General features: G+C 35.4%; 1 protein-coding gene across 4 annotated transcripts in view; it reads right to left on the bottom strand.

Moving 5' to 3' along the window:
* Positions 1-7,662: 7,662 nt before the first annotated feature.
* PCDH11X (protocadherin 11 X-linked) overlaps positions 7,663-23,868 on the bottom strand; it is a 490,198-nt gene continuing 473,992 nt past the window's right edge. For all 4 annotated transcript variants that reach the window (XM_057425083.1, XM_057425087.1, XM_057425086.1 and 1 more), the window contains one exon: positions 7,663-9,442. In XM_057425083.1, the coding sequence (XP_057281066.1) occupies positions 9,051-9,442 (392 nt within the window). In that variant the 3' untranslated portion in view covers positions 7,663-9,050. The remainder of the gene's footprint in view (positions 9,443-23,868) is intronic.

Raw genomic sequence — 23,868 nt, 5'->3', positions numbered from 1 at the left:
GTAAACTCATAAAAACAAGACACTGCTTCCCAGTTCAGCAGAATTTTCTCTTTTTATGAAGAGCCAAGACTATTTACCAATTTCTCTGCATAATGGCAATGCTTCTTGTAGAAATTTTTTGTTCTTAATGTTTCTCCGGCACAAAGGAAAACATTACTTAATGTTTTCATTTGGTTCCTCTGTGGTACAGGTGCACATGCCTAAGCACAGTTGGCTCCCTGTTAGCTTTCCAAAAGACTTGTCACAGAAAAGAAAATGATGTGCCAGCACAGCATTTAGCAAGGGGGTGAAGAAAGGGAAGGGGAAACCCAGCAACTGTACTTACCTTCTTAAATAGATAGTTTTGCATTAACGGAGCATGTTTCTCTGTGTTATTTAAGTAAAACTCGTCACAGGAAACAAAAATATTTTCCAATTTGGCTTTAATGCAAAACCTATTCTTTGCTCTTTTGCATACATCAAATCTCAGCCTCTCTATACACCTCTGACAGGAAGCTGGCATGAAAGGCAAACACAATCAGGTGCATCCTGGCAGGCAAACCATTCTGAAGAGGTTAGTAGTCATGCTTGGTGGGAAAAGAGGGGTTGGGCTTGTTTTATTTGATATCTATACTTAGAACATAGGATATGTGTAAAAACTAGGTTTGGATTAATTTGATTTTATCCATCTAAAAGGCAGACATGTAATCTTAATTTTCTAATGATGATGGAGCTTTCCTCCACTATCAGCTGGACATTGCAGATACTGAAATTTTAGAATTGAAGTAATTGCCCCTGCAGGTATCTTTATCCTAATACCCTCCTTAGAGATGCTTTAGACAATTAACACTGACGAAACACCTCCCTAAAATTAAGGGCAATGTGTCTGTCCTTGGCTACTCTGTCTAATTAGAAGTGCACAGAACTATTTTTTCCAATGTGAAATAGGCAAATATGGATATTTATATGTTTGTTTCTATTCAGCCTACTGGCTAAATTTATTTCATTGATAATCAGATTCAGGTCCTCACTTTACTTCAGATTTTCTGCGTAAAGAAAACATTAACATTCCTGAATTTTCATTACATTTCATAAATCCCATGAAATATTTATATGCAAACTCACTCAAACTTTACGGCATAAATCTTCAATGTTTGTATTTTCTTGGTTCTTTCTGCATATTTTAGTAGCATATTTTGAGGGAATTTCAGACAGGCATTTCCAAAACAGTAACAGGCTTCAATAACTGCCTTTTGTACACTGAAGTGACAGCTTTTGGGTTGGAAAAATCTTATCTTTTCTTTAATATTCAGTAGTATTACACTGATAGAAATACATCTATGATTCAACAGACTGAAATATGATAAAAAGCATTTAAAAATCCAAGTAGATTGATTGTGTGTAATCATTGCAAGAGAGTGAATTCAGCTAACAAAAGTGCTTTCTTACCATGCTTCACTGTGAAAATTTTACTTTTATATGGATATAGCTGTGCAGCACATTATTTGCAGCATATCAGCTGCAAATATGACCCTTTCAATTATTTTTCTGCATTTAAAATACTTGTTTAGAATTTCAGAGACTTGTTTCCTTTGCCAATTTCCTCAGCATCATTTTTATGAGCCAGTCAGCTCAGACAGTCTAATCTTTTTAGATGTCAGGGTCTTGTATTACATTTCCTATGTTACCAGGCAGGCACAGTGTTAAATGTCTCCACTGCAATTAAAGCAAACAAACAAATAGCAACTTGTATCTGCCAAGACAGGCAGCTTTGACTTTGTGCACACCCACATAATACAATGGATATTTTTAGATTGTATACAGTAATTGGTGTGATGCTCAGTGATGACATTTGTCTCCTGTACATAACTTGAAAACAAAATTAAATTGAGAGTGTGTATATTGCTATGTAGATTGATTACACATCTTTATTTTCTCACTGAACTTTAGTTTATAAACCATTATGGTCCATTCTGGTGTCTCTAGTTACAACCACTTGAAAGCGTTAGCTCTTGCACAGCAAGAGTCCCTTTATGTTTGTTTACTAGAAATTAGCCTGTTACCCTACCTGGAACTAGGGCCTTCTTAAATAGGCCTGAAAGTATTCCAGCTGTGTCTTCTTTTTCATTACAGGTCTTGATTATGTTGGTTTTAACAGATATTTATCTGCAAAATATTTATTTATTTTTTTTCACTTTTGCAAAAGGTTAACTAACAAAACTGGCACTGCATTGCAAGTCTGCAGCAAGCCAGTGTGTCTCTTAGCTTATCTGTTAGCTGGCAGAGTCATTTTACCTGCTTGCCTGTGTCTTCATAGCCTTTTTCCTAAAGCATTCAATGTATCCACCTCTCCGCCCACTAGCCCACCCCACTTATAATCACTTCATTTTTGAGACTGATTTTAGCTTTCCTCTGTTCAAGTAGTCTCATAAGAACTATACGCTATCTTATTGTATTTCCATACGCCTCTAAATTGAAGCTTGTTCTACACAGCAGAGAAGCAAAAATACATCTTTTATAGAACAGCTGACATTTGGAAAGTTTAGACAAGCTTTTGGGTACAGTCTTTTATCATCTCTGATAACTAAACAACGACTCAAGCTAAGTACAGTTTAAAAGCAATTTCTCTTAGTTTAATCTCATTATGTTAATCAGCTCTTTTACTACATATATAACAGCTGCAGTAGCAACGAATAACTTAATTTCAGTGCCTTAGAAAATGTCTTTCTCTTTGCACATCCTACCCATTTGCTCTAGAACACATCACAGCTGGTAGCTTAAAGCTATGGGTTGAAGTCTAGTACAGTGCTTCCAGGCACTTCATTTATCTGTCTCTTTGATAGGTGTACATACCAACTTTCATTCTTATAAAAACAGACTTCTTAATTCTGGTAGAGAAAAAGTGTAAGAAGAGGTAGCATCAATTCCTAGTTAAAAGCTATCAAGAAAGCATGGACCTACAGATTTAAGTTCCTGTTTTGAGTTGCTTTGAATTAAATATAAAGATATAGCTTTCAGATCATAAAAGTATTTACTGTGAGAGTTTTATTTTTAAGCATTAAATTAGCACCATCAAAAGACCTCTACATCACTAAAATAATAAAAATAAAAATGTAAATATACCATTAGTCTCATTGCAGTTATCAGACATGATATATTTTCCTACTGGATCACAAATGGATCAGGACCAGGGCAAAGAGATTACATCTTGGGGAAAAAAGGTGTTACTTGCAAGAGGAGTCCATATGTACCTTCTTTAAAACACAATTTTCACCACCACACAAGGGAGGACAACTGTCCTGTAGTCACTGTAGAAAGTACCTTCTTGCTCATTTCCTTCTTCTGCTTGAAACATAGCACCTCCAAGGATGAAGAGAGTAGCTGCTGATTGATCAAAGTACAGCTTAGTCCTAGGGCCACACCTGCAAGAAACCTGAAGAAAAGGCAAAAATGCTAAATGATCATATGGGCAGCATAGCTCCAAAATTGCCTGCTATTGGTAAACACGTGTTCTTCTTTGAATAAATCACATGTATGTTCTAACAAGCCATTACCTCACCACAAATTTCCTATCAGAAAGGCCTCATATCCATCTTACAGGTAAGAGATGTTTTTTGAACACTGCACCAGCCCTCCCTCAATGCTGCAGCCCTTTGGTGAAAGCATTGCACTTCCTAGAGTAACAAAGCTGGGATTCAAGTAGTTTCAGCATAGCAAGAGAAGTGTTTCAGGTATTTCTTGTGCCTGTAGGGAGGAAAGCAAAAAGATGACTCCCAGGAAACACTAGTTCTACAATCCCTCGGCAGCTTTGCAAAAACTTATGCACAACTTCAGACAGTACATATTTCTGCCTTTCTCTATTATTCTGGTTTATTAGATCTCTGTGAAATTCCAGTTTCATTGCCTCTTGATGTCGCCCTTCAAAATATTACTGATCCCAGCTTAAGAATTTACCATCCAAACCAGGGAAATCCAGTTTTGATTTTTAATTTGTAGGCTGAATAAGTTCTTTAGCATAACAACTAATGTTTCAACAGTTACTGTCAGTGAAGGAATATACTTGTTCACAGTTTTGATGCCAAAATAAGTATATTTTAATTATATCTATTTTCCTGTTTGAAAACATCCTACAGATAAGCAAGTATGCTTGCAAAGCCCTAACTGCATCAAAGAATAAGATATTAGTGTTTCAGTGTCAGGACAACAATCAAGAGAGTTGCATTTTAAATATGGACATAAATAATGTAGAAAAGGGTGTAAAATATTGTTTCATTAGTTCCTCATTTGACGGTTATTTCATTATATCACATTCATGGTGAGAGGATAATCCCTTTAGCTCAACAACAACTTATTAACCATGTTCTATCAATGAGAAATAGCTTTTTTTCTAACAAAACAAAACCCATAAACACTCCTGCCTCCAGCTCATAATGATTTTCTATAAGTGTATCAGAGGCATAGCAGACAAAGGGAGCTTGGTAGGAAAAGCAGTGACACAAAATTGGAAGATATTTCTGCAAATATAAAGCTAGATTGCTGTACATGTTGTGTGTGAATATTTCTGCTGTTTAGTGAAAGCCTGTGACTCAGTTGCATGAAGCAACTGCAAATGAAGTTAAATTTTCTTGACTTTCTGACAGTTTGGGGCTTCACAAAGAAATGAGTTTTGGAAAGCTGGAAATGTGAGAATGTAGCTGGTGGAATATTTTTAAACCCCTTATATTTCAGAAAAACAAAGAAAACAGGGCAAAAGCGAGAAGTGCTTTTGTGGATCTAGTTTATTAATCAGCATTGTAATTAACAAGACCACATGCTGTACAGAAACCTGAAATAGAACTACTGCAGATTTACTGGACTTTAAATGCTTCTGGACTGTAGTATATGATGTCCAACTGCATGATGTTTAAAGTGTGGTTAGGGCTGTTTCAATACACAGACATACACTGCTCACTCTCAGATCCCATAGTATGCCATAGAGCAGGGAGATTTCCCAGAAATACAAACTCAAATATTTACAAGAAATCATCAGTCTCTTTCTTCACTAGGGATAACATAAGTTATACACATTTTTCTCTATGTATACCAAATAAAATCTTTGCCTTCAACTTTACTTTGTGTCTGCACAAACGAATCTCTTCCTTTTTATTTATCCCATTAAATTATGGTAGTAAACTGCACTGCAATCATTTAATTGATAATAATTCATTAAGGATTGGTATTAGAGCTGCAAAAGCAAAACTTGAGCAAACAAAGTCAATGGTAAATTTTCAAGCTTTAAAAACTCCAGCTTTAGAAGCTTGAATCAAACAACCTTGAGCTAATCAACTGTTACTGACCAGAAATTATTTAGGTCTACTGCCTTTGGCTTGACCATGCTGGAAGCAGTGTAATAAGGGTAGATCAGCGCTGACGGGGATCCATGCTGGATTACAGCTTGCTCAGCAGAGCAAACTTCACTTCTCTTACAACAAAACCCAAACAGATCTATACACACTGGGGTCACAGATGTCCAATACGAAGTGGCTGCTCTACTCCAGCCCTACACGAAGTAAAAAGACCTGGCTGGATTCAAAACCACATAACTAATGTTATGTCAAGCTAGCTGTTATGCTAACATTCATAAGCCCTCCGGTCCTATTAGCATGGGCTCATTGCCATGATAATTAGCTAAATGACCTGCATCCTGCCAGCTCACAGCCCAGAGAGAGCAGGTGCTCAGTAGTCTCTGTCTAGCCAAGCAGACATGCCTAATGATTCTTTCTTCAGAATTAAGTTGCACTTTATGATACAACAGAGTTCAGGAAAACAAAGAAACCGCGTATTTTACTCAAACAGTTTGACCTCACTTCTTTATTTTATTTTTCAATCATTGACTGCTTTCCAGTACGAAAGAAGTTCCTTCCCTTCCGCCACCACTACCTATAACTTTGATGCAGAACTCAGAAATGCAACAAGCATGTGCTGAATTTGGCGGGGGGGGGGGGGGGGGGGGGGTAAGGAGAAAGGTGTGGGAATAACCTAGGCTAGACTGTGTGACACATCACTTTGAAGGCAAAGGTTTTCCTTTATCGTTACACTGTATGAAACAAATCTAATCATGTAACTACCATTTTACTGTATATTGTATATAGGGTTGTTTTCTCCACAAATTCACACAAGTAAGATAAAATAAGTTAAATGGCTAAAAAAAAAATACACAAAAATATACAGTCTATGTACTAGATAAATTATTTATATATATGACAAGATGTGTAAAGAGTCTCTATTAACGTTATTCCTCTGGATACTGACATGCCACTCAAAGAAAATCGTTGCCTCAAATGCATGGGTTTATATACCAGACAGGTAATATATAAAAATGAGGGAATCATTTAAGTCCTGACACAACATTTACTTATAATTAATTGTTCTGTATCTTGTTTGACACAGAATATCACAACACAATTTAATGGATATAAACACTTAACACTTCCTATAATCAGATTTATCTTTACAATTCTGCTTCTTTAAGCAAGTTTTTTTTTGCTGTTTGGTTTTGGTGTTTTGCAGGGATTTTTTTTGTTCTTTTGTTTTCAAGAGAAAGGGGTATTGGTTATTTTCTACTGTACCTTAGGCGTTCCCCCTCTTTTCCTCCTCCAAAACCCTTAAATATTCAAATCTGAAGTTTGTTTTTTCCCCTGCCTATGAAAAAACACTAGTTCTGGTTCCTTCACCTTTTCCTATGAAAATCCTAACATTTTAGAAATGCTATTTTTTGCCAGAAAATTTCAGTTACAACTTTCAGTCAGAATGGAGACGTTAGAGGCCAAAAAAAAAAAAAAAATCCAATTCAGCAGCCAACTCTGTAAACATTTGCTGTGGCAGCCTTCTGTAATAAAACCTGAAGTCCTCTGCTACAACAGGAAGCATTAGCTGTCAGCATTATTCTGAATTTGCACAATTAATATGTTTGGTAAATCTGTGTAAACTACAGATAAGCTTTTTTTTGCATATCCCTGAAAAGGACTTCCTCATCGTGAAGTCTCCAAAGGAAACAACAAACAGCTTTGTATATATTAGGTATGAATTAATCTGTCACATTTTTAATTGTCCTGGAATCAGAAATGAGTTGTCAGCTATTGTGTGTCAGTACCCAAAGGATTATTATTTTTTTCCAGGATTTACATGCAACTGGAAGCCAGTGTGCCACATCTTTTCTAAATGTTACTGAAAACTACATTAAAAAAAGGAAAGGAAAAGAAGTACATCATTAGATAATCTGATGTCCATTAATTAAACTCTATCAGTAGGTTAAAAGTGAAGCTTCTTTTGTTTTGCACATAAAATCTAAATGTGGTTTGAAGAGATTTACAGTGGGGACAGCAATATATAAAGCTACTTATACCTGCTGGGCACATAAGAGAAGCTCTTTTAGCATTCATTGGAAACCCTCGACAACTTGAACTTCTGTAAATTTTACAAGCAGCTAATATTACAGCATTTTTACACACAGTTTTGCTTATAAATTACAGATTTAAGTTACAATATGAAGCCTACATAGAATTCTATCCATAGGAAATATTCACACACTGTTTTTTCCCCTTCCATACAACTTCGATTGTCTCAATGTTGCAGTAAAATTAAACAAAGCTACACAATTTTTTTAAAGAAAATATTTCTTGGTAGGTACATAGTGTAAATGGCTGAACAGCAACAAAATACGAGAAGGTAAAAGTGCTTTTTCATCTAAGAAAGGAACCTACTTTTCATCCACTGTAGATTTTACCAGCCTTTTTCTGCCAGTATTAAATACCCTCCAGTACACAGAACACAGAATAAAAATTCGCTTATCTTTAACAAGACTCATCTTTGAGACTTGATCAAATAATCTGACTGGGGTGTGCTTATGATTACACTTATCCAGCTTTCAGTACCCAGATTCTGTCAGTCATTCTCTAATAAACTAAGCCACAATGACAAGCACTCCTCCATCTAATAGGTTGTGGTGAGGTAACTAATAATCTAGCTAACCTTTTACTGTATACTTACAATAGGTGAATATAGCTGGAAAAACCCGCCATATGCATCACAATAATAATCTTTTAAATACCAGTAGCTTGCAGCCACATCACATCAGCCAAAATAACTACCCCATTTTCCTACTGTTTTCAGCAGTGCCCAAATAAATTTCAACTAACGGGAACAGTAGCCAAAGCAAGCTCTGCAAGATGAAAAAAACTAGACCAAAACAAAATATAGGCTTATGGCTTGAAAAGCATAATATGTATCATATTGTTGCTTGTATTATTGTAGAAAGGAAAATCTTGGAAATTAAAAAAGTTACTTGCAACTTTTTTTTCCAGTTTTGATCTTGCTTATCCTATCGTCATGTTGTTTATTTCTCACAGAAAATCCTAGTTGAGAGCTTTCTATTTAATCTATTTCATTATTTCAAAGAATAAATACCTGTAGATTGACCCAATAAAAATTAAAATCAAAAGCAGTTGTCATGTCTTTAAGTATATTTTCCCTTTTAGTTACAGAAAAAATAAATTTTGGTGGAAAGATATACTAGCCTTCTTAAAAATTAGATTTTAGGATCTTACTCATTCTATTATGTAAGGTAATCAGATGGGAAATTGCCCACTTGATCACTATGCTAGGCAAATGGAAGATGAAATCTATGAATATGCTATAAATTATAAAAACAAAGAAAAAGCTGAATAAGCTATATTTAGACTAATATTCCCCAAACTGTACTAAGAAATTGCTTTCAACAGGGAGGAAGAACTACTCACAGATATTTGTACTATAAGGCCCATATAAGAAAATGAACAGAATTTTGCCTTTTCCTTTTGACAGTTTCTGGGTTGTGGGTTTTCTTCCCCATTTGGTGGATTTTACCAAGAACCGTGGTAAATTTCTTTAAACTAAGTCTGAAGGATTTAGCTTTTCAATTTCAAATTTAGGATCCTATATACATAAATGCTCACAAGCCTAACAAGTTTGTATATGCGCTGAGAACAGTGTTAGGCTGTGACTATATACAGTCACACTTAAAGCCTGAAATAACAGATTTGCCAGATATGAATTTATAGCTGGTGCTCATGTATAAACGTAGTGCTGCTCCCAGACACCGGTGCCTGGTGGGATGCGGCGAAGTTTGCCAGAGGAATGACTTTGACAGGATCTTCACTGGCACAAAGTCTTTCGCAGGTGTTATAGAACTGGGGCCTGGGCCCACCCTGGCCTTTGTCAGTGTCGTCCTTTGGAAGAGGCCTCCCAAGAGTGTGTCGTCCCTCGGGTCTGGCTCCTCGGCCCCAGCCTTGCTGGAAGCCAAACGATGGCAAAGAGGTGTTGGACTGCTGATACTGTGTCAACGAAGGTGGCATCCAGCAGTTGTCAGAATGGCCGAGGATGAGACACTCCTGTGTGCAGGTTTCAGAAGCTTCAGCCAGGGCTTTCTGCAGATTTATTTCAATAGCTGGGAGGATGGAAGAAGACAAGACATTATCAGAGTTTTGAAGAGTGATGTGTACAGACAAGCAAGGTTAACAACGCAATCCCTGTTCTAAAATAATGGCCACAGTCTGGAAAGAGAACACCTCCAGGTGTACAACTCAAGTAAAGGTTCAGATGTTTGCAATCTATTACTGTTGTCATTTGCTATAATCAGAAAAAAAGTTAATGTTTAATGAACAAATCTTGTAACATTGTACTTACAATGACCTTTTCACTTTTAGAAATTTTGTGTAATAAAGCTAAATTACAACAATATAATACCATAATTCCGTATATTTGCATACAACTACTTGAAAAATATTATTATTAAAATTCTCTGAAAACTAGTGTTTTTAATTGTTTTTCTTTGCTTTAGGCAAAACAGAATTAATTTGGACACATAGCCAAAGATGGCACATTCGCTTCAAAGATGCACTCAAGAGCTTCAAGAATGAAAGACAGTATAACAGCCATTTTAAAGAGAATTGATTTCTCCATGCATTTGATACTGGAAACCTTGACAAATCAAAGGGCAATAGCAAAAGAAGCTGTAAGCTCTGTAGTTTACTAGTAATCGATCCAGACTTCAGTAGATGCAAGGTTTGTACCCTTGAAAAAGGATTATAGAAATCATAATTTCTTCAAAGGCAAAGTAAACCACTATATCTGAAAGACATAATTTGCAATACATAAACACTCTTGATCAGTTTCATTTAAAATGTGGCTTTACAACATTCAAAAATTCAGACTAATAGAATTAAGCTTTTACAAATCATTCCATTAAACTGTTTTTACATTATATGTGTTAATTTTATATTCTCTTGCTGTGTACATAATTTCAATATATCAGGAGTGAAGAAGAGTATCTGATTAGATATTTCACTGTTAACTTCAAAAAACTTTCCAATGAATGTTACAAAGGTATTTTTAATATCTGTCTTCATGAAAGTAACACTTAAAATTGGATTCTGTCTCACCACCACTGGAGAAGGTATGATGGTAGGAATTACTTATAGCAATACAAGTTCTGAGTAGGAATCTCTTCCCCTCTGAGCTTTATGTTTAAACACATGCTGCATTTCTATTTTAATAAATATTTTGCCTGTTGAAATCTGTGTAAATCTACAAAGCACAAATACATATTTCCATGTTACATCTCAAATGTATAGTTTTTCCTTCAGGCACTGAAATATATAATGGTGCTGTCCAAAATACAGAAAACCTTTTTTTCAAATCTACCACATTTAAGTAGACAACTGGTTGCTTGTTGTAACATCAATGCTATATTCTTGATTATTTCTGCTTCTTATGTTGCATGAGTATGTGCCAGTTAGAGAAATGTTTATAAGCACTATTTTGCCCTATTACTGGCATTTCAAGATGTCTTCAGTCATTTTGCCTCACTGTTTTCCAGTGTAATCCTGACAGAGATTGGCACCCTCCTGCTGAAATACTAATCCAGTTTTGATGGGCAGCAGGAGACATAAATATGGAAATAATTCAGCAATAGCAATAGTTCCTGAAAAAAAAAAAAAGTTACTACTGGTAGATTAGTCTAATCTTTTTGTGTCCTACTATCTGCTATCACAGACATAAATTTGAGTATATACAAGTCTTGTTAAGCGGTTTAATTATCCAGGTTTGCTTCTCTTCTGATCAAGGTAATTCACTGAAATCAGACACAACCTTGCAGTGTTGAGTTATCCCCATTTTATACAGAAAATGATCTTTTTTTGTATTTATTAAAAAAAACAAAACCAAAACATTTGTGATACCCAGTACCTCAGTGTTTCTTTTTATCTTGAGGTTTTCTAATCACTCTTAAAATCCTATTAATTCAGTTAAAGTGAAAACCATACAATTATTTACTTGGAAATAATTATGCAATTCTAGCTCTTCACAGCAAGCAGTTACAATACTTATATTGTATTATCTCTCAGACTTTAGTAAGAGTAAACAAACCTAAGCATAAAAAGAAGCATTTGGCAATAAAAACTTAACGTTCAAGCTTTAGACAAGGCAATTGTAGAAACAAAAGGTCACTTATAAAACATTCTCTACACCTTTTTGACAGATCAGTAGGACAGTAATTTTGTGCCATGACTACCTGTAGACTTGGAATATGTTACCATCCTAAGAATAAGAACATTGTCAGAATGACAGTCTTGTTTATTCTGTTAATAAAATGTTTTACTTGAGTTTTAGTTTTATGAAAAAGAAACAAAAAACCCCGCAAACTAAAAATCCTGCACATAATCACAATTTATGAATGCAAATGATGTTGGTTTTGAGTTGGGGTTTCATTATACCACAGTCTGCCAATGCAGGATTGTTTACAAGATACACCTTCTGCAGTAGTCATAATCTTTCTTTCAACGTTGGTATTAGTACATGTAATCTTGATTGCCAAAGCATGTTTTTCTTTGTTAATAACATTTAAAATATACAATGAATATAGTGTGAAGCAGGCAAGGTCCCCCACACCTGCATTTAAAGGAACTTAGAAAAATCTCATGAACTGATCTGCTGCAATAGCAGTACTAGCAAGGATAATTGGGATGCTAAATAGTCTGTGTTTGGTATAAAGTAAGAATAAATAAAACCAGCAGTACAAAATACTGTTTTTAGCACAATGAAGTAAAAACTACTCTTAGAGCATCATTCATCTGTTTTTGAATGAACCTAGAACAAAGCGTAGGAAATTTTCTGCATGAATATTCATAAGGCATTATCTTTTTTGCCTGTTCTTCCAGGCCATGAAATGTAGCTTCTTCCTGTTGGTCTAATTTATTTTCTATTTTCCTAATGTATCGTAATTCTCCTTCTTCTTTAGCACCTGAAATCCTTCTAAACAGCTACTTGACACTGCCATTATACTGTCATCTAAACAATACTTTACTTATTAAAAATACATTTTTAACAATACCCTGTTTTATCAGAGAGCTTTACGTCAGCGATGTATTATACTAATGGTGCCAATTTACAATAGAATGCAGCTGATTTCCAAATATTCTATTACTGACTTTCGCATGAAGAGGTCACTGCAATTCAGCACCCTGTCTGGTTTCCCTCCACCACTTGCTGCCCACTTTAAACAAAGGATTCCCTGGTGGGCTCAGCTGTGCATCCCCACAAGACCATCTGAGGAAGAAATCAAGCTTCCCTTGATTCTCTTGATCTCTTCTCTGCCCAACCTGTAGCTGTGCCTGGGATTGCTCTGACCCAGGTGTAGGACCTTGCACTTGGCATGGTTAAACTTCATGAGGTTGGCATCAGCCCACCTCACAAGCGTGTCGAGGTCCCTCTGGATGGCATTCCTTCCCTCCAGGGTATCAACCGAACCACACAGCTTGGTGTCATCGGCAAACTTGCTGAGGGTGCACTCAATCCCAATGTCCATGTCAGCAACAAAGATGTTGAACAAGACCGGTCCCAACACCGATCCCTGAGGGACACCACTCGTTACTGGTCTCCAGCCGGACATTGAGCCATTGACCACAACTCTTTGCATGCAGCCATCCAGCCAGTTCTTTATCCACCGAGTGGTCCATCCATCAAATTGATGTCTCTCCAATTTAGAGACAAGGATGTTGTGTGGGACAGTGTCGAATGCTTTGCACAAGTCTAGGCAGATGACATCAACTGCTCTACCCCTGTTCATCAGTTCCGTCACCCCATCATAGAAGGCCACCAAATTGGTCAGGCAGGATTTCCCCTTAGTGAAGCCATGCTGGCTGTCACCAAGCACCTTGTTGAACTTTTCATGTGCCTTAGCATGCCTTCCAGGAGAATCTGCTCCAAGATTTTGCCAGACACGGAGGTGAGACTGACTGGTTCCTTTTTCTGAATATTTACAGAAGAAATGATGGTTGTTCACTACTTAAGTCCAGTGTCTAGTAACATCTTCTCACATAAGATATGACTTGTTTATAAATGGAAATAGAAGGGTGCATATCCCCCATGTATTACGAATAAACAATACATTCCATCAAACTCTTACCAGTCTACCTCATTTCTTACCTCACTGAGTAATAAAGCCTTAATTTTATGTATTATTTTCATACTACATAGAGACTCCTCAACCATAACATACAAGCAATATGAAACAGAATTTTTAATTCATAGAATAGATCACACTCCTGCACATGTCAGTTTATCACTTTGATTCAAACTTCAGATTGTTTTAGGAATGAAACTATTTTTTAAATTGTCTGCCTCAGAACTGAGAACAGTTTTAAAGAACTTGTCTGTCAGCTCTTATGAAATGTTTAGATCAGAACTGTCAAACATAACTAAAAGCACAATAGTTAAAAGTCTTTCTTCATTGTTCCACAGTCTTTATCATTTATAGGTCAAAGCAGTTTTGAGTAAAAGTATTTGTTTTCACTTAAGAAAATGTGGAATTCCAACCTTGCAAGGTAGCTTGAAAACAATTATAAAAAAAAAAAAAACAACCATTTGTTGTTTTTTCCCTTTTTGTTTTGGTTAGACACTTTCTGAGGTTATAAAGTCTGCATAGTGTTTTACAGATAGTAAATAAAAATAGTTGTTATCACCTTTGCTTTGGGGGAATGAAAGCTGAAGGTCTCTACAATCCTACTCTCCCTCTCACTCTATAAGATCTCTGGCACAATACTGCCTACTTTGGCATTTCCAGCTTAAAATTATATTACATTTTTAAAACTATTTATCTGAAAGAATTCTCAAAGGAAGACAAGCTGTTAGCATGGCCCTGTTATCAGCAGTCTCTGAATGCTGAAAAGTTAGAATCATAGAACCACAGTATCATCTAGGTTGGAAAAGACCTTTAAGATCACTTAAGCAGGTACTTGGTGTATACACAATACACTTTCTTTTATATCCCTATGCCCTCCCCCTCCACCTCCAAAAGAGAGACATACTACTAAGACAGTATCAAGAGGGATGGTATCTTTCTCAGTCTGCATAAAGTCAGCACCTGCATCACAGAGCTGCAAAAAGAATTAGGCTGGAAAGGACTTCTGAAGATGTCTGGTTCAGCCTTCTGCTCAAAGCAGGATTATCTTGGTCAAAATAGACAAGGATAGTTTTTTCAAAACTTTAGGCCAGACTGTCAGAATTGCACATATCCCTTTAAAAATAATCTGAATGCATGTGTTAAAAGGGAGATGTACATTTTTAAGAGCTGAACAATCAAGAACATGAGCATGAGCTCCTGGAGAAGTGTTAAAACATCTCCACCTTTATTCACATGCGTAATAATGATCAAAAGACATTTTTAAATGTATTCATTAGCAAAGTACTCAGATTTATTAGAAGTTCAAAAATTGTTAGACTGCGCTGTACTGGTACAGGCTTAGGGGCTTATAAATTGTGCAAAGAAAGTTTCAAAAACAATTTTAAAAAATATAAGGAAACAACTTAAAATGCAGAATATAGAGTACTTGAATTGTAAAGCCATGTAGCTGAAGTCTTAATGAAAAGCCAGTATTGAATTTGACACATTTTGGATGCAAACCATCCAGTGTTACATTTAGAGCACTCTTGTTTCATAATAAAGCAAGCAACAATTAGCAAGCAATTAAGCAAATTGCCCATAATTATGCCATTGCTGAGCTATTTTTCATATTTTCACAACACAGCACATATATGAATACATGGCTTGCAGTGCCAATGCTATTCTGTCAGCATCCAGAAGTGCCTCTCATTTACTGAAGCGTTTCATATTAAACAGCTCCCATCGCACTTTCAGTGCTCTCTGCTCAGCAGGAACCCACCAGAGTGATGAAGATGACAACCTTATACTACTCATCTCAGCCAATAGTTCCTAAGGAATAGGTCGTGTCCCCCCCATTTTTTGCCCATGTGTATTTACTAAATGTGGTACTAAATCTAAGCAGGAATTCAAGCATAATACAGGGAAATTATAGTCTAGAATTACCCTGGTGAACAAAAGTGGCCACTTGGGTAACATCATTTAGTAGTCTCCACTGTATGAGTGGAACAGAAATTACATTAACAATAAAAAAGGAAGGGATAATAGTTGTTAGTATAAACTGAGTTATTTTAATAAGGTCAGGAGGAAGAAGCTTGAACGTAGAAAGCCTAAATAACTGCTGCTATAACATACTCAACTTTTTTTTGTTTAATAATAAAATGCCTTTGGGAGAAGTTTCATATGAATATTTTTTTTCCTGTATATGTCTCTATAAATTAAAAACCTAAAAGATTTACTTAAGTTCTAGCCTTGGAACCTTTTTATTCCGAGGATAAGTACGATACGTCAGTGAGAAATCAGAGGAAGATTGACCCTCCAGAGGTTCTAACTGAGGAATCAATAGGCATGCAGGAAATCACACATTTTCATGTGCTACCTTGGCTTGCCAGGTTGTACTGGATATCTTGCAAGAATAAGTTCTGTTTCCATTCCAGTAAACACAGTTTATATCCTAACAAATAGCCATGTTTTTAATTTGTATTTAATCCTAAAAGCTGCCATGAGTTAGGCTTCTTATTATAAAATCCCCGTGGCATGAGGTGTGTTATTTTGCACCTGGCTTCAATTAGTCAAGCAAATGTTATCAAAGATGGCTGGAGAAATTTGGTGAGGAAGAAGACATGGAATAGAGAAAGTATGAGGGCAAGAGACAGCATATGGTAATTCCTGCATAACTATGCTTGTGAAGTGAATCTTTCCCTCACAAATAATAAAATAAATAAATAAAGCACATTAATCTTTCATTAAGTCACCTCTTATTGTTTTTCTGACTAGAATTTCAATCTTGTATTAATCAAAACCGAGAAATGGTCTAAAAGCAATGCTCCCATAAAAAGTTCAGTTTCAGTAATTGCCAGTTTCTACAGGAAGATACCTGAAAGAAAAAAAACAAAACCAAAACCGCCAACAAGCCACCAAACCTCCTGCAACCTCTTCTGTTCCAGCCTAATGAACACGTGACAGTGTTGTACATACATGGCACTGACCCTTATTGCTTCAACAGTCCAACTGTATTCAACTGCAATGTCCACGTTTTTTGCTAATTACGGTAAAACAAATATGGCAGTTGTCAAAGGATACGTGTTTCCTGGCCTACGGAGTATATATTGACTTATGAATGAGAATTTTAACCATAACTTGTAAAGTATAATGACCATCCAAAATGGGTAGCCTAAAATCTAGTATACTGATTACAGTACTGGGTAGTACAACGTGCTTTATTTAATATTTAATTAACTGCTTCACATCTGTACTAAAACTTCTTAATTATTAATACATAGTTCATTATTTAACACAGAATATAAATTCAAATTCAAATCAATTAAACAAGGTGAAACTACATAATGAAAAATGGTTTCTCCTACAGCAATAACCTTCGACCTGGAAACACAGCAAGGAGTGACATTTGCATTTCTTCCCCCATACCCGAGAAGACTATGCATTTTAGGTGACATATATTAAGCTCTCTATTGATGTGAAGTTTCTGTAATAAACCAAACATCCTACAAAAATACGCTGGATTAAAAAGAACTTCAGCTGTCATTTTTCAGCACTTCTCAGAGAGAAGGTGCCTGGAAGATGAAACATTTTCAATATGAATTTTCAGAATAACGTTGGTAAAGCAGCAAAGTTTCTTTACTGATTTGTAAAACTTTATTTCAAGCCTCTCAAGATCCGCTCTTATTTGCAGTCAGGGAAACAGGAGTCTGTAGAAAGTTGTAGATACCTGGCAATTATCACCCTGGAACAACTATAATATCTTCAACTTAAAGTGATGGGCTTGCTGCAGCCAGCATTTAAGCACCACGCAGCTGCTCGCTCACTCCAACCCCCTCAGAAGAACTGAGAGCACTGACAATGTTTTACCCTCTCTAGAAAACGAGCTGTTCTTATCAATGCTATCTGTCTCAGTGACCAGGAAAACAAGAAGATGTAGTAATGTTAGTGTATCTGCAAGCATTATTAAGGAGTCTGAAGCAGTAAGTACAACACTACTTAAACTAAATACTCCAATATGATGATGTTTCTAAAGCCTTATTTCTCACACTACTTTTATGCTTTCTTAAATACCCTTAAACATTACTTGAATTGTGAGATACAGGAGATCCGTGAAGAATAGTGTATCTCATATGAACTTCTAGAGATCATTTTTTACTAAGCATTCGAAATTTGCTCTTAAAAAAGCAAGTGGAAGTCATCCCTTCACAGTAGGCAAACAGCTTTTCTGTGCCTGTAGCTTCTTTGGGAATTAACACCCTTTGCTATTTCCACCTAAAAAGTTACTTTTACTATTTGTCTACACTAAATGTTATTAGAAAGAAGTTAAAAAAATATCACAACATACAATCAACAATATAAAAACTGGAATAGAAACAACTGATTATATATTTTCTTATTATCATAATGCAGACTTTTTTAACTTAAAAAAGTGATCTAGTCAAATCTGTTAAAACAGAATGGGGATCAATCAACAGAAAAATCACTTAACCAATACAAGGTAACTCTGTAAACTCTGAAATACCATTCATAACTCCTTTTAGTGATCAAATCATTATTTAAATACCTCATTAGGAATGTATGTGAGGATCCATTACCACCAATTAAACAGATGTGTATTTGCTTAATTTAATTTCTTTTTTCAAGCCAGAGCCAGTTCAACATAGTATGGTCTTTCATTTAATTCAACACTGAGGAGAATATTCTGCATGCAGTTTTGCTGAGGAATTTAGGAGCATATCAATACTATTTAAAGAGACACTGAACATGTTAAAAAAATAAAGTGAGAAAATACATTACAGAAATATGGCCATTACTATACTTTCCCAATAAAGCAGGAAAAAAACCTATGGAAAAAATACATTGAAAGAGCTTGAGGGTTTTGTCTGTAAAGAAAGGTTGTTTGTGTGAAACTATAAAATGAGCAATCTTTAAAATGCAGCTTTATACATCAAGTCCATAGAAAAATAAATTAACTTAGTGGCAATTTCTATTGATAATTCTTGATGTCTGTTCTCTCTCTTCTTCAAACCTAGCTAAAGTGATTCCTGAGTTTCATTCATACTTGCATTCAAATATCTATCAAGTTTTAAAATTAAGAAAACTTTTGCTTACAATATCTACACTGTAAGTATACAGAAGACTATAATACACTTAGTTTTTAAGCTTTAAGTTTTAAATAAGTTTGAGCATGTGTGAAGGGCTAGTATTTTACTGTTTTAACTACAAATCACTAAATACCTTAAAAAGGTGAAAATTGATAAAGAGAACTAAGTATCACTGAATCTAAATAAATCCATTTGGTGTGGAAACTGCAGAAAATACATTTCTTAAGAACAGGCAGTGCACATTGAAATCAAAAAGTCAATTACCTTTTGTGGCTTTCTGGCAAGAGAGCAAAGATCTGGACTTGGAGATAGGAAAAAGGATGAGCTTCAAAAAGATAAGAAGGGAACAGAATTTCTAGGTGGAGTAAGGTCAGTAGCATTTACTCTTGGTAACACACCTACATGAAAATATTAGTATACTCTCATACTGCTCTAATAATGCATTCTAACACTTGACATTAAGCAGATCAGGCGAGTGATGCTCAGCAGAATGCAGAATACAGACAGGGTGATGAGGGGAACAAGCAGAAGTTCATTTTCAGTTGCTGTGTGTGAGGTATCTCAAACATAACTCCCTCAAGGAACAGGTGTGGGATAAAAGACAGTTCTGCTTCAGATATCTCTATTTATACCCTTATTCACTTCCACAAGAGTTTCTTGATGTATCAACATGCCAGATGGGGCTCTGTTTTCTTTTTATTGACTTTACAGTAAAAATAAACAAAAGATTGATTGAAAGTAGAAAATTAAGAAATTCTTTTAAATTAAGTAATTGAACATCTGTGGACACTTGTTCATGGTTGAGACACTTTAACAAAACATTAATTTTCAAAAGAAACCATAAAAAAAAACCCCAACACTAAATAAGCTAATAAACTTATTTCCCATGATAACTTGAGAAACAGACAATAAAAGATGTTTTGAAATTGTGTTTTCATCAGATATGCACAAACAGAAATTTAAAGTCAAAGGCCTGCAGAGCAGCAAAGAAAATAAACCCACAATATTCTAAAAATATTCTATGGCTTTTATGCTGTGACTACAATTGCTTTTCAAGGGAAAAATAAAAGCATTTTTCTTTATTACAATATAAACAAAGAATAATTTGGTTTTATTATGAATACCCTGACTTTGTGAATACTTCTAAATATTTTTACAATATTCACCAATGCTGATACCTAAGTAACACACTATGCTTATTTGAATGCTGAGAGATATTACATTTGATTGGACCATCAACAACATTGTATCTGTTTATTTCAGTTGAATATATAAGCATAGCTTGCTAAAGTTTATTTGACAAAAGAATTCCACCAAAAATGTAGTTTCGAAGTTCAACAGTTCTGTGGCAGTGTTTATATAAATGACATTTTGGGGTACAGAAACTAATAGTTTGCATTTCCTCATTTTATTTTCATCTAGATTTTAAAAATATGAGAATCCTTAATATTTCAGCATAATGCAGAAATTATATTATTGAAAGGAAATGTCCTCATTTCTCCAAAGCTTTTCCTCAGATTTTCCATCTCACAGTAGATTTCAAGTTCAGGTTATGATTCTAAAAAACAGCACTGCTTACATTTCACAGCATCTGCAGCACAGCCTAATGCAATCCACAACCATTTCCCTTTTCTAAACTTCCTGCAGCTCCCTTAATGTTAATAGAGAAGAACAAGCCTTTTAAACTTGACAATCCAGAACTACGAGTAATTAGGATAACTACTGCAGGGGAAGAGGGCACACTTCTAAATGCCCCTAAAGTGCCTAGTAACCTGTCAGTTCTGTTGTACTTTTTAGATTACTTAATGACAACCTACAACCTTGTGGAAGGACAGACTGGAGGTGTACAATTTTTGCATTTCGTATCTCCACAGGACAAAAGGATTCCCCTCCTGCAGTTTTTGTCCTCCTCAAGAGGACACTCTCTCCCATACGGCTGCAGCTCAGTCAGGTTTTTGTCTTGGAAAACCCTCTAAACCACAGACTCCTTGATGACTAGACAACATTCTCTAACTAATTTTTCAGAGCTGTTTTCTGTCATTACCACTTTGTCAATTTGCCACGGACTACCCTCAGTGGAACCACGCAGCTACTCATCCCCCCTTTGACAAAGACCCCAAAAAGTGTGACTGCATGGAAAAGGCTATGTTTGATTAACAACTTTGTGATTGCTGTAAAAATGAAATTTGAAAGGTAATAATTACATTTGTAATTACTTAGGTCTAAATCTCTTATGTTTCCTACTCCCTCTATTTCTGGGCAGCTGGAGCAATGACTCATTAATAATAATAAAGCCATTTAACCCTGCAGGCACATTACAAGGAGAAAGATGTCATTTGTCACCAACGCAAATAGAACAATCACTGAAGGATACAGGAAGACCACTATTTCATATTTATTGCAAATGATAAAAGGGACATTTTGCAGTCATTCTCACCATGACATCCCAATCTGCTTTTTAATTATCAGCAAACATAAGGGGACAGCATACAACATATGAGGGACTGACTACTAATAATGTATTGTCCTGCGGTGACATTTCCATAATCACTTTAAATCTACCCTATACATATGTACTAGTTAAAGCTTTCAGCTCATGAAATCATACCCCCTAGTAAGGAATGAATTATCCTTTGCAGATTGAGCACACAAAAGAAGCTCTTTCCTAGAGTTTGAGGGTCTGATAGCTTACATATGCATTGCTATTACTTTAAGTGATAAGGTTTGGCATTTGTATTTTTAGGCCAGGAACTTTACAGTTGTAGTTCTCACTAGCAAGAATTTAGCAATGGACTTCTCACCACTGAATGCTCCATCCCTGGCAGTGTTCAAGACCAGGTTGGACGAGGCCTTGGGTGATATGATTTAGTGTGAGGTGTCCCTGCCCATGGCAGGGGGGTTGGAACTAGATGATCTTAAGGTCCTTTCCAACCCTAACGATTCTATGATTCTATGATTGTTCTGTACTTTGCCACCACAACAACTCTGTATGAAGCACTCTTTATTAGATGAAACAAATACTCTTATTCACATTGAACTGAAGTAACTAACTCAGAATTTACTGAAATTTAAAGAATTACTGATATAACTGCCTTTCTATGAAACAGACTTCAGGGGAAGAGAAAAGACCATTCTTTCCTGAAATGATTTATTCAGGAGACATGAAACCTTGAGGAAAAAGTATGGAGAAAAAATTCTACTATGGTATTAGTATGAAAACAAATTAAAAGAAGTTTCATGTAAAGGAAAGTCACCATAAACTGAGTTTCAGCTCTATCAAGCTAGAACTTCAAATTCTTCTTTGCTTTGTTTTATCATTAGGCATGCAGAAAGACCAGACAACAAATTTAATATGAAATTATAAACTGTTATTCTGCAGGGTAGAAAAGAGGTAAGCAAACCTCTTAATTCTGTTTATATTTTCCCCAGATACTACAATAAACTACATAAAAACATGCTTTAAAAAAAAGTTAAATAAGTAGTGTTAAGAAATAAGACACATCAGGAAAGAGTAAAATGCACAGAGTAAAATGCATATTTTCACTCTTAAGATAGTGACAACACAGAAAAGCTTATACATGAAGTGAAATGTTTTGTCAAATTGAAAAACGGAAATAATATGAACACTACAATTTTCACATCAATTTGAGGTAAAATGTTTTGAATTACAGTCATTTTAATCTTGTTTTATAAAGAAAATTACTTCAAATGGGTGATAATTTAAAACAGCATAATCCAAACTTCATTGTGCTCCAGTCAGGCATAGAAGTGTGGCTCTGAGTGATTTGGAGCAATCTTTGCACATTAGCTCAGAGCCTCATTCAGAATAGACATTTGAAAGAAGAAAAAGAATACCTGACTAGAGTTTCCATCATTTATGTCTGAGTTCAAACCTGCTTACTGTGATGTCTATGACTTCCTCATTTGGCATTTATAGACACTGCTAGCGTCTTCAGAAATTTTGGCACCATTCTGATAAGGCAACGGTTTCATATTTAGTACCTCTTTAAATGTTCAGTTGTGACCCTTTTCTCCACTGAAGTTCTGCTATTTGATTGGAAGCTTCTCGTATCACTTAACATAAACCTTTTCCAACTATTGAGACGTTTTTGGCATCAAGGATTTTTGCTGACATGAAAAAGATACATATATTACAAACCTTTCCCTCTACCTTTGCTGAAAGAAAATACATTCTCTCTCAGAAAATACTCTATTTAGTTAATCCTCCGTGTCCCTTGAACAACCTCTAACAAAGACTTTCACATTTCCTTCAGTACTCTTTTCTCTTCTCCCAAGACATTTTCAATTAAAATATAAGAATATTCTTATTTAGCTAGTAGCATTAGAAAACTTATAGTTTCCTTCTATAAACCAGATTATTCTCTCAGCACTTGGACAACTGACAAGTGATGAGAATAATTTAGGTCAGATAAACATTTGACACAACTCTTTAAAGAACAGGATTTCTCATAGTACACATAATTTTTAAAAGAGTTAAAAACAGTGTTAGGGAACAGTCACAGATGTTCATGAAGTACCCAATTGTTCAGAAAATTCAGTTTCCTTACTTCAAAGATAGATGCGTTTTAAAATATGAATAAAAAATGGGTTGATCTTTAACGTATACTCCTGTAAACTTAATTATCTAAACATCATCTTCTTATAACTGCACTATATGCGTCTATATTAAGGATTCTGAAGAGAGATATATTTGTACGGCTTCAAATTTCAGAGAGTAGGCGTTAAGTTTTGACTCAATCCTATTTGAATAACAAGATGTCCTGGCATAAAATGATTTGTGGTTTTATACATTTAACAGACCAGAATTGTCTCTGCAAAAAAGTAACATTTGCTCCTGTTTGATAAGCTTTGGCATGAGCATGCCAAGTCTAATAAAAACCTAAAATACATTACTAAATGAGGTTAAATACTAGTGCTCAGATTTGTCAAGGAACTTAACACTTTCTGTAGCATGTGAGCCTCAGTCAGCCATTTCTCTATTGCATATGACAGAGGATCTCTTGGGAACAGGTTTAAGAAACACTTAGGTCTTCTAAAGTTGCTGAAGCTTAGCATCCAGCTCTTTTGAAAGTCTGTTTCAAACTAGTTTGGAAATCCTGGACATAGCAGGCACACTTTAAAGTTAAGCATATCAGATAAAAACACAACATTTCTTGATAGGAATGGAAGTTCATATACTACCCTAATCTCTAGTTTACAAGAGCAAATCCACAAAAGCCCATAACTTATGTTTATTCTTTCATAAGCTCTACAGAAAGGATATTTTATGTCTGTGGTAGGTGCTGTTCTGGCAGATATATATAGAAA

This window comes from Pezoporus wallicus, unplaced genomic scaffold (genome assembly GCF_028554395.1).
Source record: "Pezoporus wallicus isolate ANWC-B61680 ecotype Strahan unplaced genomic scaffold, APGP_CSIRO_Pwel_v1 scaffold_6445, whole genome shotgun sequence".
NCBI lineage: Eukaryota > Metazoa > Chordata > Aves > Psittaciformes > Psittacidae > Pezoporus > Pezoporus wallicus.
Note: the sequence above shows the minus strand (reverse complement) of the source record. Positions and strands in the feature narration are given on the sequence as shown.